Genomic DNA, 26,046 nt, shown 5'->3' with positions numbered 1-26,046 from the left:
CACTTAACTACATTAAGACAGGAACTATCTCTCTTCTAGGAGATAATGGAAATAAATAGATTTTGTTTTAAGTGGTGGTGTTTTAAAACAATCCCCATTATATATGCACTAATATAGAGGAGTATATACATCTACATATACACATATCTTTATATATACATACATACATGCATATTTGTGTGTATTTATAGATAATGTATACATACATACATACATATATATATATACATACACACATAAGTATATAAACATATAAATCATTAGACACATTGGAAGGTAGTTCTTCCTTCCTTATCACTTGGTCATATCCACTCCTACCTTCAAAGTCTTAAAAAAAAATCTTTGTGAAATTTTTTTTACGATTAATCCAACCCATCTCTGTGAATTTTAGTATACCTTTGTTCATTCATTGAATTTAGTAAGACTTAAATGAAGAAGATTGTATAATGGTTTTCATTCATTTGACCATGACAGGTGTTAACCAAGATCTCCTGGATGTTAGTAATATGACTCAGTGGAAACCGATGTTATATGCGGTGGCTTTCCTGCATTCCACAGTCCAAGAAAGACGCAAGTTTGGCCCGCTGGGATGGAACATCCCTTATGAATTCAATCAAGCTGACTTTAATGCCACCACACAGTTCATCCAAAACCATTTAGATGACATGGATATCAAAAAGGTATTGCACTTAATATAATTTCATGTCATTTCCAAAATATACACTTGAGGCTTGAAGATGACTCGACTCCCTCATGTCAGGGTTACCTGTCAGATCACCTAACAGTGATCTTGGTCTTTGTGCTTGAAAAAAAAATGTCATCTGTGAGTGATTGTGCCTTGAGTTGCCTACTTGTCACTTTTCTTTTGAAGAAAAATGTGGATACTTTTGTCTTTCTTTCTCTTCCCCCCCCACCTTGAGGCAAAGTTAAATTTATGTAGACAGCTACATGGGAACGTTTCTCTGAAGATTTCCCCTCTTTAAAGGCTGAGAAAATGACAATGAAATTCTGGGTTGCTTTAGAAGCTTGTATATATGTATATCTTCATGTCTGCCTTCATCTACTCATAGAAGCCAAAATTTGTTATTTAAAGTATGAATTAATCCATTAAATGGTAGTTACTTTGAAACTTTATAATAATAAAAACTAGGCATCTGAATGGTTATTTCTTTTTGTTTGGTTTATTACCATTCTCTATTGTTCATGATATATATATAAAAGAAAATGACCATTTAAAATATGTAGATGAACCTTAGAACTCAGTTCTGAGCTCAACTTTTGACAGTAGAAATTAATTAATAAATGAATGTCACCTCCCTTGATGATAAGAACCTAATGTTTTTAGGAAAATAATATGGATTTTAAGACAGGAAAATCTGGATTAAATTCTTTCTTAGACACTTCCTGATTGTATAACCCTGGGAAAGTCATTAATTCCTCTCTACCTCAATAGTAAAATGAGTTAAATTCAATAGTCTCTAAGGTCTCTTGTCTTTTGATTTTTGATCCTGTGTTGTCCAAAGTACAAACCTCATTCTAAGGAAATTCTTTCCTATGACTTTGCCTTGTTTTAGGGACATTGTCTAATATACAACAATCACTATGTTCCCTCTCAGCTAATGTAATGCTTTAACTAATAAAACACATGTTTTTTAGAAGGAGTAGGTTTGGCACAGTGTTGAACAGTTACCTGTTACTTCTGTGAAATATCAAGATATTTAAAATAAAGAAATATTTAATAATATCACAATGCATGACAGGAGAAATTGTATTATGATGATCATGGATTATTCAGAATTATTTATTTTATTCTTCCATTAGGGTGTTTCCTGGAGCACTGTGCGGTATATGATAGGTGAAATTCAATATGGAGGCAGAGTCACAGATGATTATGATAAGAGATTGCTGAACACTTTTGCTAAGGTTTGGTTTAGTGAAACTATGTTTACTCCAGATTTCTGCTTTTACAAAGGATACAATATACCTAAATGCAACACAGTGGAGAACTATCTTCAGCATGTCCAGGTTTGTCACCTTCTAGAGTTTTATATGCTAATCAAATATGTATCAACATGGGAAATTTATTGGTCTTTTTGTTTTCTAAATAATGTTTGCTTGTCTTCCTCTCCATCCAAATATTATGCTTTTCTTAGTTTTTTCTAATTTTTTGCTTTGAGAAACTGAATTTGTCAACCTATTTAAATTTTTTAACCTCTTTAGTTTTTAAATGTATAACCCTTCTCTGGTTTTCATTTCTGAAAAAAAAATCATGAGATAATGGCCAAATTGTGTTTTAAAATTAATTTATAACTAAGGAAATATTATGATAATAGGAGAAAAGGTAAACTGTCTATAGATTTCTATTGCCTCACAGTGTGCCATAGATCTTCCCATAATCGTAGCATTTAATGCACTTCTTAACTCTCCCTGAAATTATATTATCATTTTGGTTTGGGCACAAATATATGTCCATGTTATGGAGGCTTTTAGATATCTTCCTCTCATATGGTTTACAAATTTAGCTATGGTTTTTTGAAGGGGCTATTCTGTTATTCTAGACAGACTTTTATCATACCTTTTTTTTCAAACAATAAAAACAATATTAAAAAAGATCATAGGATTGATTGTCCACAGCTACCCTTCTGGAATCTGCTTTCTTAAGTTTCAGCATGGCCTATAGGAGATTGACTCTAAGCAAGGATTTCCAAGTTATTGAATAGGTCAGTTATTTGAGTGAGTTTACTTTCTACTCAGTGCTCAAGATCTGAGCAAACCTATGTTGCCTTCTGAAAAATAGATCTTCACTATCTACATTTCAAATCTAATGTCTTCGGAATTTGCAGGCCATTTTTTCTTTGTCAGTTGACAATTATTCCTTCTCCCTCACCATGATAGTCAATCAGTTTGCAAATCTTGTTGATTCTATTTTTCTATCTCTTTACATAATTTTCTTTTTATTCAAATGGTCACCATCCTAGTTCAGGATTTCCATTACCTCTCCTCTGGATTATTGCAACAGCCTCCTAATTAATATCTCCATACAATTTCAGACATTAAAAAAAAATTAAGATCCACATAACTGCCAAAGTAATCTTCTTAAAACACATCTGACCCTTTCATTCTCCTGATCAAGCAACAAGAAGTACCATGTAACTAAGTAAGTCAAACCACAACTTTTATCTCCTCTTAGACCCTGATGGAGACAGTCTTTGAAATAGCAATTCTTCTAGTTTATTGTTTATCATCTTGCAAAGGACTCCCTGGGGAGATTCAGTCTGGCAGCTGCTCCTGCATATGCTATCACTGCATCTTTTGAAGATGCCAAAAAGAAAGTTCTTGTCTCCATAGTCCTTGGCACTGTAAAATATTTCAACATCATAAATGGATGTGATTTTGACATTGAAAATAATATTATAGGAGAGGCATTAACATCTGATTTGCTATTGCACTATAAAGGACCATACTACCTTATCATCTGACTTGCAGATAAAACCTATCTTATGTAGGGAGGCAGTTAGATGGTTCAGTGCATAGAGCACCAGCCCTGATGTCAGGAGGACCTGAGTTCAAATCTGGTCTCAGACACTTAACACTTCCTAGCTGTGTGACCCTGAGTAAATCCTTTAATCCCAATTGCCTCAGCAAAAACAAAACAACAAAATAAAACCCCCAAAACAAACACCCATTTTATGTAATGTCTCTATCTCTTTCCTCCTCACTATTTCCCATTAGAATGTGATCTCCTAGGGAGTAGGGATTGTATTACTTTCTATCTGTATCAGCACCACTTAGTAAATAAAGTGTTTTGCAATATTAAGTGCTTAAATAAATAAATCATTCGTTAAGTCATTCATCTAGAAGCTTCAATGGCTTCTATTATCTCTAGGGCAAAGCACAATTTATCCAGTTTTGTACTTATATCCCTTCAGAATCTGGTTCTAGCCTTCTTTTCCAGAATTATTTCTATATTTCAGCCAAAAAGGAATATACTTGGGACATGTTTTTTCTTCATATTCATTTTTTAAAATCCGTAACTTTTCCTTAGGCCTCACCTAAAATGCTTCTTCTTATACAAAGTCATGCCTAGACTAGAAGTTTTGGCACTCTCTCCATTCTGATAAAATCTTTTGTTTATTAATTAGTTTACATCTCATGTCCCCTAGTATAACACAAGTTCCCTAAGTACTAGAACTGCTTTTTAATTTTTGTCTCTGAGGCCAATAATGATTTCAGTCTAGGCACTTCTCTGTGTTTATGATGCATCATTCTACATTGTGAGTAGAAATAAAAAACATTTCATAATAATTATAAAAGCATTCCCCAGAGATATATATTATCAATGTATATTGATATATATACATATATATATATATACATTATCAATGTATATTGATATCAATGTATGTTGATTTTTTAAATTGTCTCTTCCAGTGAATTAAGTAACTAGGTGACATTGTGGATAGTATTGACCTTGTCTAAATTCAAATCTTGCCTCAGACATTTATTAGTTATACAGCTAGACAAATGGCATAACCTACCTCATATTTAGTATTCTTATCTGAAAAATGAGGAGTTTGCACTCAATGGCTTCTAGGTCCCTTCAAGATTTAAACTTGTAATTTTATGATTGGACAGGTGTCTTTCCTGTTTTCTCCTTTATTCAGTTTGTGATTGGGCTGTCAAGATTATTCAGCTGTTTTATCAAAACTAAGTGAAGAACAAATTCATGTTATCTAAATATATAAAATAGAAATGATTACTGGGATTGATTTTTAATTATTAGAAGGAATTTTCATACTCATACATTTTTCATGATACTGAAGAAATAACATTTGTTTTGGAGTCAGAAAGCAGAAATTCACATTTCACACCCTACACTTATTACTTCTATGATGTTGAGGAAGTCATTTAATCTCTTTGGCCCTCAGTTTCCTAATCTGTAAAATGAAGATTTTGGACAAGAGTTCCTCAGAGTTTCTTTCAAATTTAGGTCAATGGCCCTATTGTCTTATAGACATATGCAAGGCATGATAGTTTCAGCTAAATGCATAAGGATGAGAGAAAGTCTTTTAAGTTTCTTTCAAGTGATCTTAAAAATATAATTATTAGCCCCCTAAAACAGCTTATAATATTTAAGGCTCCAAAATAGGAGTTCCACTCTCATCTGGTAGGGCACATCATAAAATCTGAGGTGATCTCTTTGCTAAATTGTATTTGTAGGCCCAGAATTCCTAATAAAATTGATTTTACATTGTATATTTCAGTGTTAATATTTTACAATAAACTGCTAATTATTGATTTGAGTTTTATGATCTGCCATGATTAACAAATTGTATCCAAATGTACACTGTAAAAAAATTGTTATTTTTTCTATTTTTAAGAAGAAATAATTGAACTATTATGATTATTTTTTCCACAATTTAGAGCTTGCCAGCTTATGATACTCCTGAGGTGTTCGGATTACACCCCAATGCTGATATTACTTACCAAAGCAAACTAGCCAAGGATGTACTAGATACTATTCTCAGCATTCAACCTAAAGACAGTTCCAGTGGAGGAGATGAGACTAGAGAAGTTATAGTGGCAAGACTGGCTGATGATATGTTGGAGAAGCTTCCTCCTGATTATGTCCCATTTGAAGTAAGTTAATGAAATCTTGTCAAAAATAATAGCTATGTTCTAATAAATTTTGGGATGGGTTTGGGGATATGATCCCATATTAAAAAAAAACCCAGACTTATGTTTGCCTAATTTTTAATATTTAAAAAAAGCTTTATTGAGTTCATTTGCCTAATGTTTTCAGAATATAAATACTGAGAAAGTCTGGTCAAAATGCTAATATTTATAATTAAATTCCTAAATGTGCACTGATGGCTTAGGATTGCTTTTTTAAATGGAGAATCTTTTCCCAAGGTATTTCCAGTTGTCATTTATAATAAAGAAGGCAATTTATTCTTAATCTATACTACCAGCTTGTTCGAGACTAGGGATATATTGGATGGATTAAAACACAATTGAAAATATAAGCATTTTCAAATTTAGGGAAGATATGTTTACATCATTAACTGTTTGTAGCCTTATTTCTCAGCCCAGTTAATTCTGAGAAACTGATTCAGTTTTTATCACTCTGGGTCACTGTTTTATAATGAAAGTGATAACAAAAGTTAACATAATGAAATTCTCATGGATATTGTGCAATGGCAGGGGTTGCCTAGTTAAAAGAGGCTTTCAGAATTGACAAAAGTGACAGTAATTATTCACTTACAGGTGGTCTCAATGGAGAGCACAGACTAAATGAATGTGATAACTAGTATTACTTTTGACTTTGAGAAATATGTAGGTTGTAGTTGTCATCATCATTATCATCATATCTTCCTTTTATTAACATACTTGGTAGCTTTTGCCTAAAAATTTAGAAAAGTTAAAGAGTATACAATTTCTTGATGAAAATGAAGAGTATATTGACATGTATTATCAGTGTAAATTTCTTTAATATACTTTCAGAAGCTATTCCTTAGGACAAATTATTTTATTGGTTACAATCCCTTTCCAAGTTATCTCAGGCAGGTGATTTATCTACTTAATTGTCTGTACATTTATGCAACTTTTACAGAAAGGTTATTACATATTGATATGTATATATTATATAATATTATAGCCAATTTGCATACAGGTATATAGACATGTGTATGAGTATATGTATATTTTTATGAATATGCACAATTATGTATATATTTGTATTGCAAGCAACATATTACTTCCTCTCCCTCCCCTCCCCCCCAACCTCCATTCCCCTGCCATTTAGGATTACGCTTAACTTTGCTGCTTAAGTTACCCTTGGTTATAACCCTAGATAGAATATAAATTCTAAAGATATTTATATACATATATATATATATATATATATATATATATATATATATATATAATATAAATTCCAGGATACATAAATTGTTTTTGTTCTTCTTGCTTCCAGTAGTTTTTCTATTAATCTGGGAGCTTTGAAACTTGACTTTGATATTTCTGTAACTTTTCCTCCTATGATCTCTTTTAGGTGGTAATGTTCCTTAATAATTTCTTATAATATTGTATTGAAATTCTTTTTTATCATAATTTTCTGATAGGTCAATTATCCTTATATTATTTCTCCTTGATTTGTTCTCCAGATCAATTGCTTTTGATGAGATATTTCACTTTCTCTTCTATTTTTTAATTTTTAATTTTTTTCTATGATTCCTTGGTTCCTTAGAATGTCATTTGCTTCCCCTTACCAATTCTAGTTTTCAAAGAATTACTTTTTTCCTTAAGATTTTGATTTTCTATTACAAATTGGTTATATGCTTTGTACTTATATGCTTTATTTTGTATTGTTCCCAGCAATTATTACTATAAAATAAGGTATAGGGAATGATGCCTGAAGTCTTACTTTCTGAGATCTGTCTCAAATCTTATGCTCTTCTCTTTCCTGGAACTGAAACCAAGGACTCGCTTACTTGCAAGTGTCTACAGCTGAGTGTCTCCCCCCCCTTCCCCAGGATTCTATTCATCAGGTGTGCTAGCTCCTTTTCCCCATAGCCACAACCTGGGCCATAGATGTGCTTGGCATCCTTTGTCAGCATAAGATTCTTTCATCTCCTCTTATCTGTCAAACCTCCACATCATTTGCAAAATTAAACTGAATCTCTGCTGGGGTCTTCTCAATTGTCTTAGAAAAACAACTGCTTTGCTTTCTGTTTGTTTCTGCTATTTTGAAGCGATGTATCTTTTTGTCGAGAAAATTTGGAAAGCTGAAAATTTTCCCAGAATCTTCTCTATTTTCTTTTAACGAAATGTGTGCATGTGTGTACAAGTGTTGCACATACATGAACATGTATGGATAAGTAGATTTCAAAGCTTAGGGATTGTTTTATTCTTTATACTTGTATCCCCAGCAGTAGAACAATGCCTAGTATATAGTAGGTACTTAATTAATGCTTATTGATCGATTTATACTCAGTATGTGAAAATTTATATAGGGAAGCCATAGAGTGATGAATCACTTATTAGCTGCACTTCTTTGTTCTTTAAGGGAGATTCTCATTTTTAAAAAAAATTCCTTTTTTCCCTGCTCTCTACTTTGCATTTGATTCTGTTCACTTTTCCTTGTTTCCTTAAAAATATTCCCTCTTTTTATTTCTTTGGCATGGCAATCACTTATTCTTCTAACCGCCAATTCCCTTTTGATTTCATCCTTTTGTTTACATTCAGAATCCTTTCTCTCAATATAACTATTATCAAACATCTCATTCAGAGCTTTTACACACACACACACACACACACACACATACACACACACATACTTAATGATATGTTTTCTTTTTATAAAATATTTATAGATTACATAGTCTTCCTATAAAATCTAATTATTTCCCAAGTTTAAGAGAATCATTCTCCCATGAATTCCTGTAGAATTAATATTATGTGTACCCCTTATGATATGTCAGAGTATACTGTATATTAATATTCTTTTTTTTAATCTCCAAATTTAGAAGTACTTTCAGAATGGGACCAAGTCTTCTTCATAATCTATACCCAGGAACATAAAGGGCCATAGCAGGCACTCAAATATTGTAGTAGTAGTGGATATTATCTAGTACTTGATGACTTCTTTACTTTAAATGCTTTTAAAATAATTTAATACTATATTTCAAATTTATAGTATTAAAATTTCTCATAAATCAGCATTTCTATATATGTATGTCTAGATTGTTCTCTGTAGCTCTTTGAATGAAGGAATACACATCATTAAAGCAATATGGACTGGATTTGTGATTTCATTTTTTAAATTAAAAGTATTTTTAATTACACATAAAGATAGCTTTCAGCATTTACTTTTATGATGTTTCGAGTTCCAATTTTTTCTATCTCCCAAATATCCTTCCCCTCCCAAAATAGCAATCTGATATAGAATATATATATATACACAATCATATTTATCTTATTCCCACATTAATCATATTGTAAAAAAAAAGAATCAGAACAAATGGGAAAAACTATGATAAAGCAAAAAAAAAGTTTTACTTTATTTGGCATTCAGACTCCATATTATATTCTCTTGATGTGGACAGCATTTTCCTTTATGAGTCTTTTAAAAGTGTGATTTTCTTTTTAGAGAACTCACCTTCTCTTCTTCCTCCTTGTCCTCCTCATTTTCCTCCCTTTTCCTCTTCTTCCTCCTCCTTCTCTTCTTTCTCTTTCTCCTCCTCTTCTTCCTCATCTTCCTCCTCTTCCTCTTCCTCCTCTTCCTCTTTTTTCTCCTCTTCCTCTTCCTCTTTTTCCTTCTCCTTCTCCTCCTACTCCTTCTCTTCCATCTTCATTTTCACCATGTTGTTGTGGTCTCCTGTCCCAAAGACGGGAACAATTTACTTTTGTCCTGTGTAATTTTAATTTTCTATTTCTTGAAATACAGCTCTGAAAAACAGGCATGACAATGCTTGTAAGCTCAAATCATTCTGGCATCCATTGAGTGATTAATAATAGGCCCAACCCAAGTCTCTGTGGCTTATTATTTAGGTTTTAATGGTTTGAAATAAGTGGAAGTAGCAGTTACTTTATGTTCTGGCCAGAAACTCTGAGCGTCTTTCTCTCTCAGATTAATATCTCTGGAATGGTAAATTGGGCCATCTTTTGTCTCATTTTTATCTAACCCTTTGTTATTGAATGGACATGGCCTCAGACAAACTGTGGCTTGGAAAAGGTTTTAATTTAGAAAGGACAAAGGCAAACAATAGATTCTGAGCCATCACCAGTTTGTCTTGCTAGTGGACTTTGATCAATCTGGAGTACCTCACTCAAACCCAACTGATGTGCAAGTCAAGACATCACCCTCTTACTGCCATGGTTCCTTTTCAAAAATGAAAAAGGAACAACAACAACAACAACAAAAACATTTGTATAGCACTTATTATGTACTAAGTAGTATACTATGCATTGTTCAGATATTGTCATTTTATCCTTACAACAATTCTGGGGGGTAGGTTATTATTATCTCATTTTCTAGAAAAAACTGAGTCAAACAGATTGTTTCTTATGTAAGGTCACACAGCTATCAAATATCAGAGGCTGGATTTGAACTTAGATTTGCCTATCTCCAGGCCCAGTACTCTATCCACTGTTTTCAGAAAACTGCCTGTTGAGTGATTGAATAATCACTTCTTTACAAAAATGTAGGGGTACCTTTTGTATCTCTTTATGGCACTGAAATAGCTTATTTTTCTCTGAATGAAAGGAAGGATATAATCAGTAACATATGTCAGCTTTATCTTTTCTATTGCAAATAATAAATATTATATATTGAATTGTCTTCCCTTTCCCTTACCTTCCCCCTCCCCCAAGAATGCTAGGGAACAAAATCTATAGTGTCATTAATAGTTGTCTAATTTTTAATGAGTCTTTTTATATTTTCTCCACAATAGGTAAAAGATAGGTTGCAAAAGATGGGACCATTACAACCTATGAACATCTTTCTTAGACAGGAGATAGACCGAATGCAACGAGTAATAAGCTTGGTTCGAAGCACATTAACTGAGTTAAAACTTGCAATAGATGGCACCATCATCATGAGTGAAAATCTGAGAGATGCTTTGGATTGCATGTATGATGCCAGGATCCCTGCTGGTTGGAGAAAAGTAAGCATGAACCTAAAATGACTAAGTTTCTCCTATTGGCCTATTGGGGTAATGTATGGCTCCTCAAAAAATGAAAGAACAAATATAGAGCTGGCTTTTGAAATGGGAAGAACTAGTTTCAAGTTCCATATCTTATACATACTGGCTATGTGACCCAGGACAATTACTTAATTTCTTAAAGCCTTGGGTAACTTTCTAAAATAGTAAACCACAAAGCAGTATCATTCTGTATTGGTAGGTGAAATTTCTCATTTGGGAATGCCAAACAACAATGAAATAAAATATATGTACCTCTAAAAAGAAGTCACTATACTAAGTGGATTGAATTTTTTTTCCATGTGGTCAGTAGAAAGCTAATTCCAAGCTATTTAAGGTACTCCTTGGGTTAGGAATACATGAATTTGTATCTTTGCATTTGGGTACGATCTTTCAGTAGTAATATAGGGGCGAGTAAGCATGTGACATAATACTTAGAAGAATTTCACATCTAAGTTTCATAGAGCCAATCAGAAGAAGTCATATTCTTTAAATATTTTGAATTTACAATGACTTGTAATTATTTAATAATTAATGCTTTCTTAATGGGAAAAAGAGAGAAGGCATTGAATATTGATAAAGGGAGAGTAAAATAATGAGTATTATATGAGAAATATAAAATATTTTCAACTCTTAAATTATGAGTTGGAATAAAAACAATTTTTCATATGGCTCCTTAAGTAGTAGAACACAGATTTCAATAAAGTATCTAGTAATATGTTCTAATAAATATTTCATTTAAAAAGTATTCAAATAAATAGATTTATTCATTTATACTGGACATTTCAAACTGAATATGCTATGGTCATTTCCAATTCATCATATCCAAACCAAAATCATTATTGTTCATCTCCCCACTCACCGTATCCAAGCTTACCCCTCCTTTTTCCTCAAAAAAGGTACTAGTATGCTCCCAGTGTCCTAGATTTGTAACCTTGCTATTACCTCTCACTCTCTTCATATTTGGGATAGCATTTGTGATTATAAAACCTTTGACAAGTGTTGCCCTCAGAAAATTTCTCTATGGTCTTCCCCTCAAAAAGTAAATCTCAATTTATTGGCTTTCAGGCTAGGCTACAAAACATGCTCTTTGATTTAACTCATCCAAAATGGTAAGGATAGAATGAATTCATTTTAAAATCATGATGTTTTTATGAAAGTATTTAATCTAAACCACAGGATTATTGGAATGATGAATGAAACAGTATGGCATAATGGTTTTTAAGCTTTAAGACAAAGAACTGACTTCAAGTTATAACTGTGCATTGAAGCCTAAATATCTTCTGAATTGTAGGCAGACTCCTAAATTGATTACTTTGACTTTTACAAATAAAATGAAAACAATATTTCATACATACTTACAAGTCTATATAATCCATACATATTTGTGAATAGTGATATCCTATTAATCACAAAGTCCTGCTGCAAAAAACAAAACCAAAACCAAAACCAAAAAACCTTCTTATAGCTCAAAAGAGACACAGAGTTCTGAGAAGCCAGTGAAGTTCAAGCTGCGGCATATTTTGTCATGCTGGAAACACTTCAATTATGTATTCATTTCTATTTAATAAATATTTATTAAATACTTACAATGGGAAAGGCATTATGCTAATCTCCAGAGTTAAGCATGATAAAAATCAATATCTCCTGCCCTCAAGCACTTTGCAGTCCAATGGGGGAAGAGATTATATAAGAAGAAACTATAAAATGGAAGTTGAAGAAAGACCAAGGAGCATCTTGTTCCATGAAGTTGGATCCATGTTGGGACCAACAGATCTGAAGATCCAAAGTGGAGTGAGTTTCACAGTCTAGGTTTTGCCTTTTATAAAGGCAGGTTTTAGATGGAATTTCATGCTCCTCTACTCCAGCCCTCTAGTCAGAGAGAAATGGGGCTGAAGGAGATAGGAAGGTATTGAATATGTTTAAGACTGAGTCGAACTGCTGAATGTAAAGATCTCTGATGCTTCAGATATCCTGAGAGAGGCATCTTGTTCTATGAAATTGAAAGCAAGTAGAGTTGCATTCAGTGAAAATTTTTATTGTCAGAGCAGATAGTTAGCATAGTAGATAGAGCACTCACTCTGGAGTCCAGAGGGCCTAAGTTCAAATCCAGTCTCAGACACTTGATACTTATTAGCTGTGGAACCATAGTCAAGTCCCTTAATCCTATTGCCAAAAAAAGAAAAATATATTGTGATAGAAGACTATAATACAAAGATGCTTATTACCAATAAGCTGGACACTTAATTACCCCCCTCCCCCAACAACCCTGTATTTATAATACTTTGGGTTTGCAAAGCATTTTACAAATATCCAAGTAGCAGGAAAGTCAGGCAAGGATGGTAATAATAGAATTTTTAGATTTTATATAAACATTAATTTACCTTCTAATACTCCAAATATATGATGATCAACTGAATATATGATAGGAGGTATTTAATGATAAATGGTGATTAAAACCAGATGATAAAAAGTCAATTTTGGGTAAATGGAAGCATTGATCATAGATTCTTATTGAAAAAGCAAATAAAAGAGCTAACATAATTAGTTGTTTTATTATGAATCTATGGGTAACAACAAAAAAAATCATACTAAGGGATATTTCTATTGCAGTGCTATTGATAAACATTTGCAAAACAACAACAACAAATCCCACACAAAACAAAACAAGACAAAACTTGCCAGGGAGACAGTTTCAACATATGCACTAGCATCTATGCAGAGAATAAGGAGGTAAAAAACAAGATAAAAAAAAAGACAAAATCCCCCAAACTTTGCACTTAAGTCAAAAAGCTTATAATAATTAGTTCAATAAATAATGCAGTAAATCAATATATAATGCAATATTTTGCAATATAATGCAAAGTGGAGGATATGCTGGAGAAAATGGTTGAGATGTATAAAATTAGATAGGCCAAATTTTATCAATTATATAGAAGCATTATACCTTTACTGTATGAATACTTTCTTTACAAAAATAAGTAGAGAACACTCAATGATAAGAAACTGATATTCAAGAGTAGATTTTCTGGTGGTACTTTATACTATAGTATATATGCTATATTTAATGCACTAGTTTCTAAGAAATTAAAATGGAACATAGTGGCATAGTGGGTGAATAGACTGTAGAGTATGAGTAAAGAAGAAATGCATAAGACAAGTGTATAAGGGATATTATTAGAAAAATGTATTAATTTAAAGAGAGTTAATCTGTTTTATAACAGAAGAAGGGATAAATGATGGCTAGCCTATATGCTCTGCAGATATTCCGACAAAGTTAAGAAATCCAGAAATGAGTCCTTGGATTGTTGAGTGGATAGACCCTCTCTGGAGATTGGACAAGAGATTCAAATGGATAAAAGAAATGGACTGATTGTGAGCTGCTCATTTGGAAGGAATACACATCATTGAGAATATAGTTCATTTGTATCATTGAAGTAAAGGAGTCATTTTAAACATAATAAAATTTCTATGCCAAATGGAATGCTGAAATTTTATAAAGTGAGTTCAGTGGAATTGGCTTTTTTATTAAAGAAAAAAGTAAGGGTGATAAAAAATCAACTTTCATATTTTTTTTTCATTCATCAGAGAAAGCAGGCAATTAATTTGAAGGGTGGCTGAGGAATGTAGACTGGTTTTTAATCTTATTAAAAATGAAAGGTGATGAAAGACTTGTACAGTTTATTTACCAGAGAGTGTATTTTTAAATAGAGCAGCTAGGTGGCATAGTATATAAAAGATAAGGCCTGGATTCAGGAAGGTCTGAGTTAAAAATCTGATCTCAAACACTTTCTAGTTGTATGAATCTGGGGTATGTTACATTTCCCTCAGTTTCCTCTTCTGTAAAATGAGCTTGGAAAAAAGTACTAAATCCACTCCAGAACTTTTTTTTTTAAACCAAGAAAACCCCAAATGAGGTCGTGAAGAATTGATCACAACTGAAATGACTCAACAATAGAAAATATTTTAAAATACTGATTCATTAGCATGGTGCCTGAAACATAGCTACATATTTTTGTCTGACAATTGAATCTGTATAAATTGTTGATGTTTCTGGAACATTTATAATTTTGCTTCTTTTTTAGGCATCTTGGATTTCAAGTACACTGGGTTTCTGGTTTACAGAACTCTTAGAAAGAAATTGCCAATTTAATGTTTGGCTTTTTGATGGCCGACCAAACTGCTTTTGGATGACAGGTTTTTTTAACCCTCAAGGGTTTCTAACAGCAATGAAACAGGTAAAAATTATAATTTGAACACATATAATTCTATAATTTTCTGCTATAAACTTTTATTCTTTTTTGACTATTTTGAGGCATATGATAAAGCTGAAGAATGATTTTCCCTTAACATTAGTGAACTTTCTTGATATTAAGACATTAAGATAAAGCTAGTATGGCATCCCTAAAACTTCCATTTAAATTTTTAATGTAATTTTTTATTTCCAAGTTTGATTATATTTCTAAAAACTCTAAACCAAAACCGTTAAGTCAGTACATAGGTTATGCCTTGTGAGGAATTTTTTCACATTGTCAAATAATCCTCTATTTCTTTGCAATTAGAAGAGTTGCTTGTTCTAATGTCTCCTTTTAAAAAATAGTTTTATCTTTATTGTGAAAGATTAGCTCTCTGATTTACTTTTTCTGTTTTTGTATTTTTTATTCTTTCCTTGAATAGGAAATAACTCGAGCCAACAAAGGATGGGCATTGGACAGTATGGTACTTTGCAATGAAGTCACCAAATGGATGAAAGATGATATTTCTGCTCCTCCAACTGAGGGTGTTTATGTTTATGGGCTCTACCTAGAAGGTGCTGGATGGGATAAAAGGAATGTGAAACTCATTGAATCAAAACCTAAAGTGCTCTTTGAATTGATGCCCATCATAAGGATATATGCAGAAAACAATAGTAAGTGATTTGGATTATTTTATAATTCTTAATATTATGAAAAACTCACATGGTAAATTTTTTATTTTGCCAGACTATAAATATTTTAGTGAAGCAGAGTGTAACTGTGGAATGGGAAGAAGACGGAAGCCAAAGGACATAGTGGTGAATCTCATCTCTGTCATTTTACTATTTATATGAACTTAGGCAAACAATTTATTTCCTTTTTCTCCACCTCTTTTTCCTCATTTGTTCAATAAAGGAGCATGGACTAGAGGTATTCCTAGATTTCTTTTAGTTTTAGAAAGGGCTATATAAATTTTGTAGGTTACATTTACAATTATATATATTTTAAAGATTTTGTGTTGGGTGGTAAGTAAGTAGAAATGTAATTTCATCACTGTAGGGAATCCCTAGGAAGGAAGCAGATTCTATCAAAAAAGTTAGGACATGCTCTACAATTTAGTGTCATATGCATCAGAAAGAGCATTTGGATTTATATCTTGAGCCTAAAAGCATTATGCTTAATGATATCCTCTCTTTCTTCATTTTTGGAGGTATTAATCATTTAAGTAATTATCAAGCATTTATTAAATACAAAATATATTTTTGGAATTGTTTAGGTGATAGAAATACAAAGGCAGAAAATTAATTTTTCTTTTAAAAAAAACACAAAACATCCTTAGGGCATAAACTTAGTTGTGATATTGTTGCATCAATGTGTGTACACAGTTTGATTGTCTTTTCAGCATCATTCCAAATTGATCTCCAGAATGGTTAGATCATTTCATAACTCCACAAGTGCATTAGTGTTTCAATTTTCCCACAATTCCTCTGACATTTATTACTTTTCTTTTATGTCATATTAGTCAATCTGATAGGTCTATCTATCTATCTATCATCTATCATCTACCTTTTTTTATCTTGTAGCTATTACTATTTCTACTGTGTCATGTTTTTAAAGGTTGGTGACACTCAAATATTCTAAATATACCTCTCATTTTACCTTTTCCTTGGTCATTCTTATTATAGGTTCTAAGAAAATCAAAGGATTTATTATGATATTTTACTTACTAAATCTAATGGTAAAAATTGAAATGTTACCTTCATTAATACACACACACACACACACACACACACACACACACACACACACACACAAGCTCTCATACCAGGTTAAATATTGATTACATTAACAAGAAAATTATTTCCCAAAATCTATGCTAATCCCTCTTTATATAAATCTTACTGATTTCCTAGACTTCAACAAATATTGTTACTGGCTATATAATTTATCAACACTTTAATAGCAATTAACAACAGCAACCAAGTCATTTACAATGTATTAATTGTGGGAAAGAGAATAGTAAGTGCCACTTCAAAACCAAACTATTTGTTTTTGTTCTTTACGTTTCAATTCTGGAAACACAGCCCAACCATTTAATTCTCTCATGATACAATTAAAATATTTTCAAGAATGTTTTTTCATTTTTTTTTTTTTTTACAAATAAGGATTTAACAGTTCTTTAAGGTAGAAATTCTCTCATTCCTTTTCATCTGTAATTTCATGGTCTCTCCATCTAATACAGTAACACTCTCTCCACAATAACAGTTCATCTTCTACTCTTTCAATATTTTATTATATAAATGATAAAGTTACAGTATTTATAACCTTTTCAAGACTTTTGAAATAAGTAGTAAATTATTATCAAAATAGTTATAGTTAACAGAAATATTGCTGTGCTTCTGCTTTCATTTAATATCTTTATATATATATTTCCCATTTTTCTATAATCTAAATTTATAATTTATTATAGTATACAAGCATCTGTTGTGCTTGTAGCTTATAGGTTTTTTAAATTGTTCTCCAATTATTGGACACATTGGAGAGCTTCTAGTTTTTTTTTTTTTTAACTATGATAAATTCATTGTTAGGAATATTTTTGTATAGCTAGGACTCCCCCCCACCCCCCAGTCTACATGTCTTTTTTTATAATCGTAGTTAAGGGCACACTACAAAAGGGGATCACAGACAATGTCACTAGCATTGTAAGAACGTATCTTCTATCTACAGCTGTATCAGAATTGAATTTATGATTTTTGAACATTTGTTAATTTTAATGGATGTAAGACATTATTTCAAATTTGCTTTAATTTGCATATTTCATCTTGTGAGAGTTTAAACAATTTTTTCAAGTAGTTGTTGAAAATCTCTTTTTCTCTTTGGGGAAATGATTATTTCAATATTTTTCTCTTACTGTCTTGGAATAAATTTTTCTTTTTTTAAAATGTGTGCCAAATAATGATAAATCTTAAATCTCCTCATGCCTATAATTTTTTTTAGTGTTGATATTTCTAAAATTATGTTGAATAGTAGTAATGAGATTATCCCTGATGAGAACAGACTTTTTTCCCTTTTTTCTTAACAAGATTTTTGCATAATTTCAAATGATGATATTTTTATTTTTAATTCATTTTTTTTTTTTTGGCAAAAATGTTTTGTTTTATATAAACTAATCCATACATCTTTTCCTCTATTTTTTCCATTTCTATAAGATGAATCTATTATTACTTTTATAATTTAAAACTCAAAATAACCATTAATCTTTTAGAATTTGTTGTAGTATATTTTATGAGAAATTAATCTAATTTCATTTTTACCATAGTCCTTTTTCTTCCCATCAGTTCTTATTTAATAATCAATTCTTTCAATTTCCCCATTTCACTGGTGATTTATCAAATGATAGTCTATTATATCAGGTTCTAATTCAGGAATAACTTTTCCATTCCATTAATTTATTTGTTCATTTAAAAAATCCACTACCAGATAATTTGGGTAATTATCACTTTATAGTGGAATTTTTGTTCTGGCATTGGAAATCATGCCATATATGTACATATACATACATATATATATTTATATTCCTTCATAATTTCTCTTGGTAGTCTTCCTCATCTGTTTTTTCATGTAAATTTAATTACCATTTAATTTAATTATATGAAATAGTTCAATATATTACTTTAAAATTTGTGAATTAATCTGGGTTGTTATCCTTATTATATCTGCTCAAACTTGCCACATAATTTGGATAATATTCCAACCATTTTTTATCTGTTAAATTATTTTATAGTTTTCATAGTTTTTTACATATGCTTGTGTATGTCATGATAGATTATTGTCAAAATGTTTGATACATATTTTATTTATAGAATTGGCACTTGTTTTACTCTCAATGAAATTCTTTTTATTAGTGATGATGATTTTTATGAGTGTATATATATATATATATATATATATATACACACATACATATATGTGTATATATATGTACTATGTGTGTATATATATATATATATATATATATATATATATATGTACCTGAGTTGCTGATGTTACTTATATCAATTAATTTTTATACTGTTGATATTTTTTTAATTATATTGAATTTTAATGATGAGATTAGCCTTGATGAAGATAGTTCTGATGAGAATAGTATCTTAATCAGATAGCCTTTAATGTTTTCCTATTAATAATTAAGTCAGTATTTCAAATCAAATCTTACCAAAAAATTCTATTCCTCTTCTTTTTATTGTGTCATATAAGTCAGTCTTTTTGTTGTTCATCATTTCAGTCCTGTTCAACTTTTCGTGACCCCATTTGGGATATTGTTGACGAAGGTACTGGAATAACTTGCCATTTCCTTCTCCAGCTTGTTTTACAGATGAGAAAATAGAGGCAAAGAGGATTAAATGACTTGCTCAGGGTTATACAATTATTTTAAAATGCCAGGTTTGAACTCTGGGAGATAAGATTTCCTGGCTCCAGGCCCAACACTTCCCATTGTACCATCTAGCTACTATATCAATGCTATAGTTCATTAATGGTTTTTTCTGCATCTTTTATGTAATGATACATTTTAAATTGATATTATTATCCTATTCCTTTTTCCTACTATCTATCCATCATTACAAGCTTGAAATATATTATTTTGATAATTATTTTATATTTTGGTGTATTCTGCTTGCTGGTATTTTTGTGTTTAGTATTTCTTAATAGAATTGACTTGTAGTTCATTTTCTATGCTTTGTTTTTGACAAGATTGGCAATCAAAATTGTATTTGCCTCACAGAAAGTTTTGTCTTGATGTATCTTACTTTTGGGGGGGATATTGTTTAATTATATACAAGAGTGAAAAAAATACAGACTTAGAATTGATCCAGTTATAGGTTTAATTTATGTCTTTGATAGTTAATTGTTTGACTGGGGCAAATTACTTAGCCTCTAGGATTCCTAATTTCCCCATCAATAATACAGGGATAATAATATCTATAATACTTTTCTCACAAGCTTGGTGAGAATGAATTGAAATAATCATTTGAAGTGCTCTATCTATCTTAAAATGCTTTATAAATATCAACTAAAGAGAGTATAGGATGGTAATATTTTTTCTTCAAATATGTGATAATGTTCATACAAATCTATGGGTCTTGGTAGTTTATTACTCTTTCTGTCTTATTTATCCCTTCTCATTTAACAGTTGAAGAATTAAGGGCCAGATTTAAGTGATGAGCAATATCATATAGGAGAAAATAAATATTCTATATTCAAATGGAGCAAATTTGTTTCCTTCAATTACTTGCAATATCATAAATATTAATTTGTTACCATTTTAAAATATGTGTGTATATATGTCTGTATATGTGTAGATATAGATAGATAGTGTCTGTTTCTACTTGTCAATTTATTGTTGCATTTTGAAACACCATTTTTTTCAGTTTTTAAATGGGGAAATACAATGTCCTTGAATTTACATTCAAAATTATAGTTGTCAAATTTGAACTTTTCTCTATGATACTTTGTTAAATTATTAATTATTTATTTTGTGAGAAGATATCATGACTTATAATCATTAAGGTAGCCTTAGAGCATCAGAGATGGGATTTGAATCCAAGTCACATAACCCTTGGGCAGATGCAATACCATGCTTCATCTGTTCTTTTATATGCTTTCCTTTTTTCTGTCTTCCTTCTTTACATATTTTCCTTGTCAAATTTATGTGCAATTTATTAGTAAATTAACATATAATATAATGCTATTATTTTCTTATTTAAAAAAACTTTTTTTTATTTTCAGAACATATGCATAGTTTTCAACATTCAACTTTGCAAAACCTTATGCTCCAAATTTTTTTCTTTCTTCCTTTCTCCCACCCAAATAGCAAATTATCCTATATAGGTTAAACATGTGAAATGCTGTTATTTTCAATTGCCCAGCAATAAATCATATTTGCAAAATAACTGTTTATTAATGCAATTAATCTTGGCTTTCTTTTAGTTTTTCTTGTCAAAAACTATTTTAAGTTTGACCCCTTGCTTTAAATTTCAATTACTTATCAGAAATTTTAAATGATAATTAAAAAAAAAAACTTTTAAAAAGAATGCTCATAATCAAAAGACGTTTTAGGAATGAATTACTAAATCTTATAAACTTGAAAGTCTGAATTACGATGACTCTTAACCCCAAAGGCCAAGATAAGAACTCTCTTGACCCTAATTTCTACCCCCCTCTTTTCTTTTAGTAGTCTTTATTTCAGAAGTCTTGCTTCTAGATGTCAGAAATTAGAAGAGTATGACATAGATATTTTCTTCTCATTCTAAATTTGAGACAAGAATGGATATAGTAATTCCTTTAGTCATTGGATAAGTGACTTCTGTCTATAAGACAAATGATCCAGTTTATATTATAGCCTTTGATTTGAGGGGCTTAGTGTGTCAGTTTTTATATTATAAACATGTGGTTTATCACTATATGTTAATTTCTTCTCTCAGTATTTTGAAATACTGAGGTGTGATGACCACGCTAGCACCCAGGACACCCCAGAATCAGCCGGAGTCAGGATAAGCAAAAGTCTAGTCTTTATTCTTGGTCCTTAGATGCAGGATTGAACAGGATGGAAACAGAATCGCCACAACGTTCTCTCTCGTCTATGGCCAAAGCGTGACTCTGGCTATTCTTACTCCACCCCCAGTCCCTCCTACAATCCTCTGTATACACCAATCATTGAGCCAGCACAGGACAGTGGGAAGGACCATTTTCCAAGGATATGCCCATAGAGTATTGTCCAATCAGTAGTTAGCCTCAAGTGCTTGGCAGTCCTGACCTCAGTGCATCGACTCAATAGTTTCAGTCCTCTACACTGAGGAAATTGTATTTTTAGAGATAAAAATCAAAGGTTCGTTTGGCCAGATATAGTTGATTTTTTTCCCACTTACATTGGTATTTCCATTACCATCATTTTTTTATGTGAAAAAGTATTATAAAATGAAATAAAAATTCTTTTCATATTGTATATTTAAAATTTTTAGGTTATTTATAATTAGGCTGTAAACTCCTTTCAGATTTAACATTGAACATCTCAATGTGAGAATAATAAAATAATAATTTTAAATAAAGTCAATTCTTGATTATTCAAGAAAAGATTATTCAATTTGTCAATGAATTGTACTCCTCCTACCAGGCATCAGTCAGGTTTAATGCTCATTAGCAGCAGATAAAGGAGGAAATAAAACCAGCAGCAGAACTAGTGACTGATATTTGAGTCTTTTTTGTGATATTTTCTTTTAAAATTCATGGTTCTATCTTTTCTTGATCTAAATAAATGTTAGTGACATTATTGTTCTACATCTCATTGATAATGTAACTTCTTTTTTAAACACCAGCTATGGGATATAGGAGATATGGGGTATATTAAAGTAAACAAGTTTCACATTGCTAATGATCAAAGGACACTTCAAAATGATTTGTTGAAATGTATACTTTTAAACACCCTAAAAAAAAAGTTTCTCTATTTCAGTGGACCAATGATATCAACAATATGGGTATTTCCTTTATCAATAATAATTACAATCCATCCAACTCTTCTTATCCTTTATAATTCTTGTCTTCAGTATTAAAGGAAGCTTCTATGAAGAATATACTCAATATGTTTAAAGCCTTTCTTTTGCTTTGTTCTGTATTAAATTACATGGCTATACTGCAGCATTTGATCTGTTCCTCACAAATTTAAGATCTTGCAACAGATATGACTGTTTACAGTGATTGCTGCTCTGATTATTGGCCTAAAATGCTTGCCACATATGTTTGCCATTGTCATATTAGATGCTTTTCATGAAAATGAAATGAAAGAATGAGTGAGATCAGATATTTGCAGATGGCATTATGTTGATTGAATCAAGCCCCCAAATATTATAGCACCTCCTCAGTAATTGCCCTAAAAATACATTCACAAAAAATTAAACAACTCTCCTGTTATCCATATCATAACATAAAAATGGGTGGTTATTCCATTGAATTAGTATGTCAGTTCACATATTCATTACATGTACTAAAAAAGGACTTGAATAAAACAAGCTTGATAATATTATGTGCTTTTAATGATTTAATAAGTTAATCCTTAGAACAAAGGTTCATTATTTGCACACACATTTTTTGAAAATGTACTGTGATGACTGATCTAGATTTATCACCATCTTTAAGGTATCAAAATTTCCCATAATTAATAGGAAATTTCAAAGACACATTGTTGGTGCACCTAGATATATTTCCCAGGTAAGAAAATAACACAATTATTCAGAAACTATAAATAAGACTCAGATATATACTTGAATAAATCAGTTAGTTCCATTTAAATTAGTGCTTACAATTGTGAACAGCATAAAGAGTTAACATAAAAGGAAGAGCTATTTCATAGACTGAGGAGGCATTTTAGGAGTTGAATAGCAAAGCATATTATAGTGTTGATTAAAGAACAAGTACTTGAAGGTACATGGGCAAAGAATAATCCTTATTTTGGAATTTTCCCACTTTTTTCAGTAATTGTTAAGTCTCATTTTCTGTATTTTGCTCTGAGCTACAATAGGCCAATGGATTCCTCAATTTTTTCTCTACTATCCCTCAATTCTACTTTGTCTTTCTTCTACCACTGGTTGCCACTATTATTTCTGACAAATCTTTTGATGTTTCTTCTCCTTTTCTGTTGCCTGATCCTGAAATCTCTCCATTGTCTGACACTATCTTTTTGAGCCTGAGTTTCCTCCTCTATAAAATAGGGATAATGATGCTTTTACTTTCTTACCTTATAATGCTTTAAGGAAAATGTTTTGTGAATCTTAAAGTTTTCTACATACTCATTGTTTTGATAATCCTAGCTTTTCAGGATCGTATTCACAATATATTCATAATTCCAAATCTCTGTGGAAAAAAAGTTTATTGTATTAATGTATGGATAAATAAGCTAAATTAGGATAAGAAGTTGTAAAGTTTAGGAGAGGAAATTTCCAGCAAAGTGACTCATAACTAAGACATTTATAATTTAGTATTCCAACTTTCTATACCATGTCCACCTACACAGTATATTTATTTTTGTTTCCAAAATTATTTGCTTAACTAGAAGTGATGCCTGTGAGTCATCCATGATGAAGTTTGGTGTCTGTCAGCACTTACATTAAGCACTTCTACTTGCAGTGGTTTCTTCTCTACATGTAAATATTTGTCTCATGCTGTGATTTGGCATGAATACTTTCAGTTCTAGAACATTTTTAAAATCCAGTTGAATAAATCTATTGGAAAGTTTTTATGAAACAAGAGAGTGGAAAGTAAAGATGTTTTAAAATTCCATCTTAACTTTTTATTAAACTTCAAAGTTTTTGTGCTTTATATTCCATAAACAAATGGTCAAATTTTTTTAGTGTAGAGCAAATTACACTTATACATACACTTAGACATTCGTCTGATTACAATTTTTTTATGATTCCATCATTCCTGCTGCTGGATGGTCCTAATTCTTATTCTTCATACTCATTTCATACTCATATCACTTCATACTCACTCTTTATCCTTCAACATTCTCTTCTTTCTTACACCATATTATTGTTTGTCCTTAATTCTTCAAGAGGACCATTGACATTACAAATGGTCTTGACTTACATGTGAATTGGAGTTAAGTGAGACAAAGTTTCATTTGCAAAGTCATAAGTTTCATTATCTTCTATAGAAACATTAATGGCAAGACACAAGTCGAGGTGACTGGTGATGGCCCAGTCCTACACTATTACTTTTGCACTGGCCACACTCTCCTTCTTTCCCTATCTTGACCTCTTTGTGAAACAACTTAATTTTATATTGTTCTGTTTTTTAATCCTTTGCCCCATTGTCCTACTATCAATAAAGTCTCATCAAACCCAAACTCTGGAAAACTCTAATCATTCACTTCTTTTGCTCTATATCATATGCTACTAAAAGGTAATGGAAGAAATCATACTATAAATCTCACTAGAAATTCATGTAATTTTAATCTGAACCAGATACTCAGTTCAGACACATTTGATATCCTACTTTCCCCAAAAGCTGTTCCAAACTTTTATCTTCTTAAGCTTCCCAAAATAGTATTTCTCTATCATTTAGCTGAGAGCCTCAATTAATATTTCACTTAAAAAACATGACTGCTCACCAGAACCTCCCCCTTTTACACTCTTCCTCATTTCACATTCTTCAGATACCTGCCCCAACTATTTTCTCCTTTACTCTAAACCAAGATACAGACGTAATCTTTGTACTACAAGGTAAATCTTTTTATATCCACTATTAGCAGTGGCTCTTAATTTCTCCAACAAATTGAGCCTACTATTCTCACTAGTCCATTTCTTATCTTCAATTTCCCCTATTTACTGTTTTTTTTCCGTTGCTCTCTACAAATTCCTTGAGAAACTATCTATACTTGGTGTCTATACCTTCTATTCTCCAAACTTTCTGTTATCCTATTCCTGACCTCATCATTCAACTGAAACTACTCTCACTAAAGTTATAAGGAATCTTTTAATTGCTAAATCTAATAGAAATATTTCAGTCCTAATGTTTCTTAATTTTGCTGCAGAATCTGAAGCTGTTGATCACTGAGTTCTAGATATTCTCTTCTTTTGAAGTTATAATGGCAAAGGTCTCTCCTGGTTTTATATGAATGACTACTCCTTTGCATTTTCTCATTCTCCTTTATTGAATGATGTCCCCCAGTATTCTGTCTTAGGTCATCTTTTGTTGTTTTTATTGTTCTCTATACTATTTCACTTGGTAATTTCATTAGTCCCTATGTGTTCACTAATCACCTCTGTGAAAGTTGGAGTATAAAGAAAGCTTAGCACTGCAGAATCAACACTTTTGAATTGTGGGGCTACAGAGACTTGAGAATCTCTTGGGCAGCAAGGAGTTTAAATCAGTCAATACTTATAAAATTTAATCTATTCACTGCAAAGTCAAATACTGAACCTGAAGTAATGGCCACATGATGAGAAGAGAGTGTTCATTGGAAAAGATCCTATTGGGAAATATTGAAGGTGAAATAAAAGGGGATGATAGAGGATGAGTTGGATAGATAATATCAGGGAAGTAAGGAACATGAA

At 31.4% G+C, this 26,046-nt stretch overlaps 1 protein-coding gene across 1 annotated transcript in view; it reads left to right on the top strand.

Moving 5' to 3' along the window:
* DNAH5 (dynein axonemal heavy chain 5) overlaps window positions 1-26,046 on the top strand; it is a gene marked incomplete at its 5' end in the record, with an annotated part of 276,873 nt that overhangs the window by 246,521 nt on the left and 4,306 nt on the right. The window contains 6 exons of the mRNA XM_031946282.1: window positions 475-680; window positions 1,822-2,025; window positions 5,425-5,640; window positions 10,455-10,667; window positions 14,789-14,941; window positions 15,381-15,612. Coding sequence (XP_031802142.1) covers window positions 475-680; window positions 1,822-2,025; window positions 5,425-5,640; window positions 10,455-10,667; window positions 14,789-14,941; window positions 15,381-15,612 — 1,224 coding nt within the window. The remainder of the gene's footprint in view (window positions 1-474; window positions 681-1,821; window positions 2,026-5,424; window positions 5,641-10,454; window positions 10,668-14,788; window positions 14,942-15,380; window positions 15,613-26,046) is intronic.

This window comes from Sarcophilus harrisii, chromosome 1 (assembly GCF_902635505.1).
Source record: "Sarcophilus harrisii chromosome 1, mSarHar1.11, whole genome shotgun sequence".
Classification (NCBI taxonomy): Eukaryota; Metazoa; Chordata; class Mammalia; order Dasyuromorphia; family Dasyuridae; genus Sarcophilus; species Sarcophilus harrisii.
This window is presented reverse-complemented; position numbering and strand designations above follow the sequence as displayed.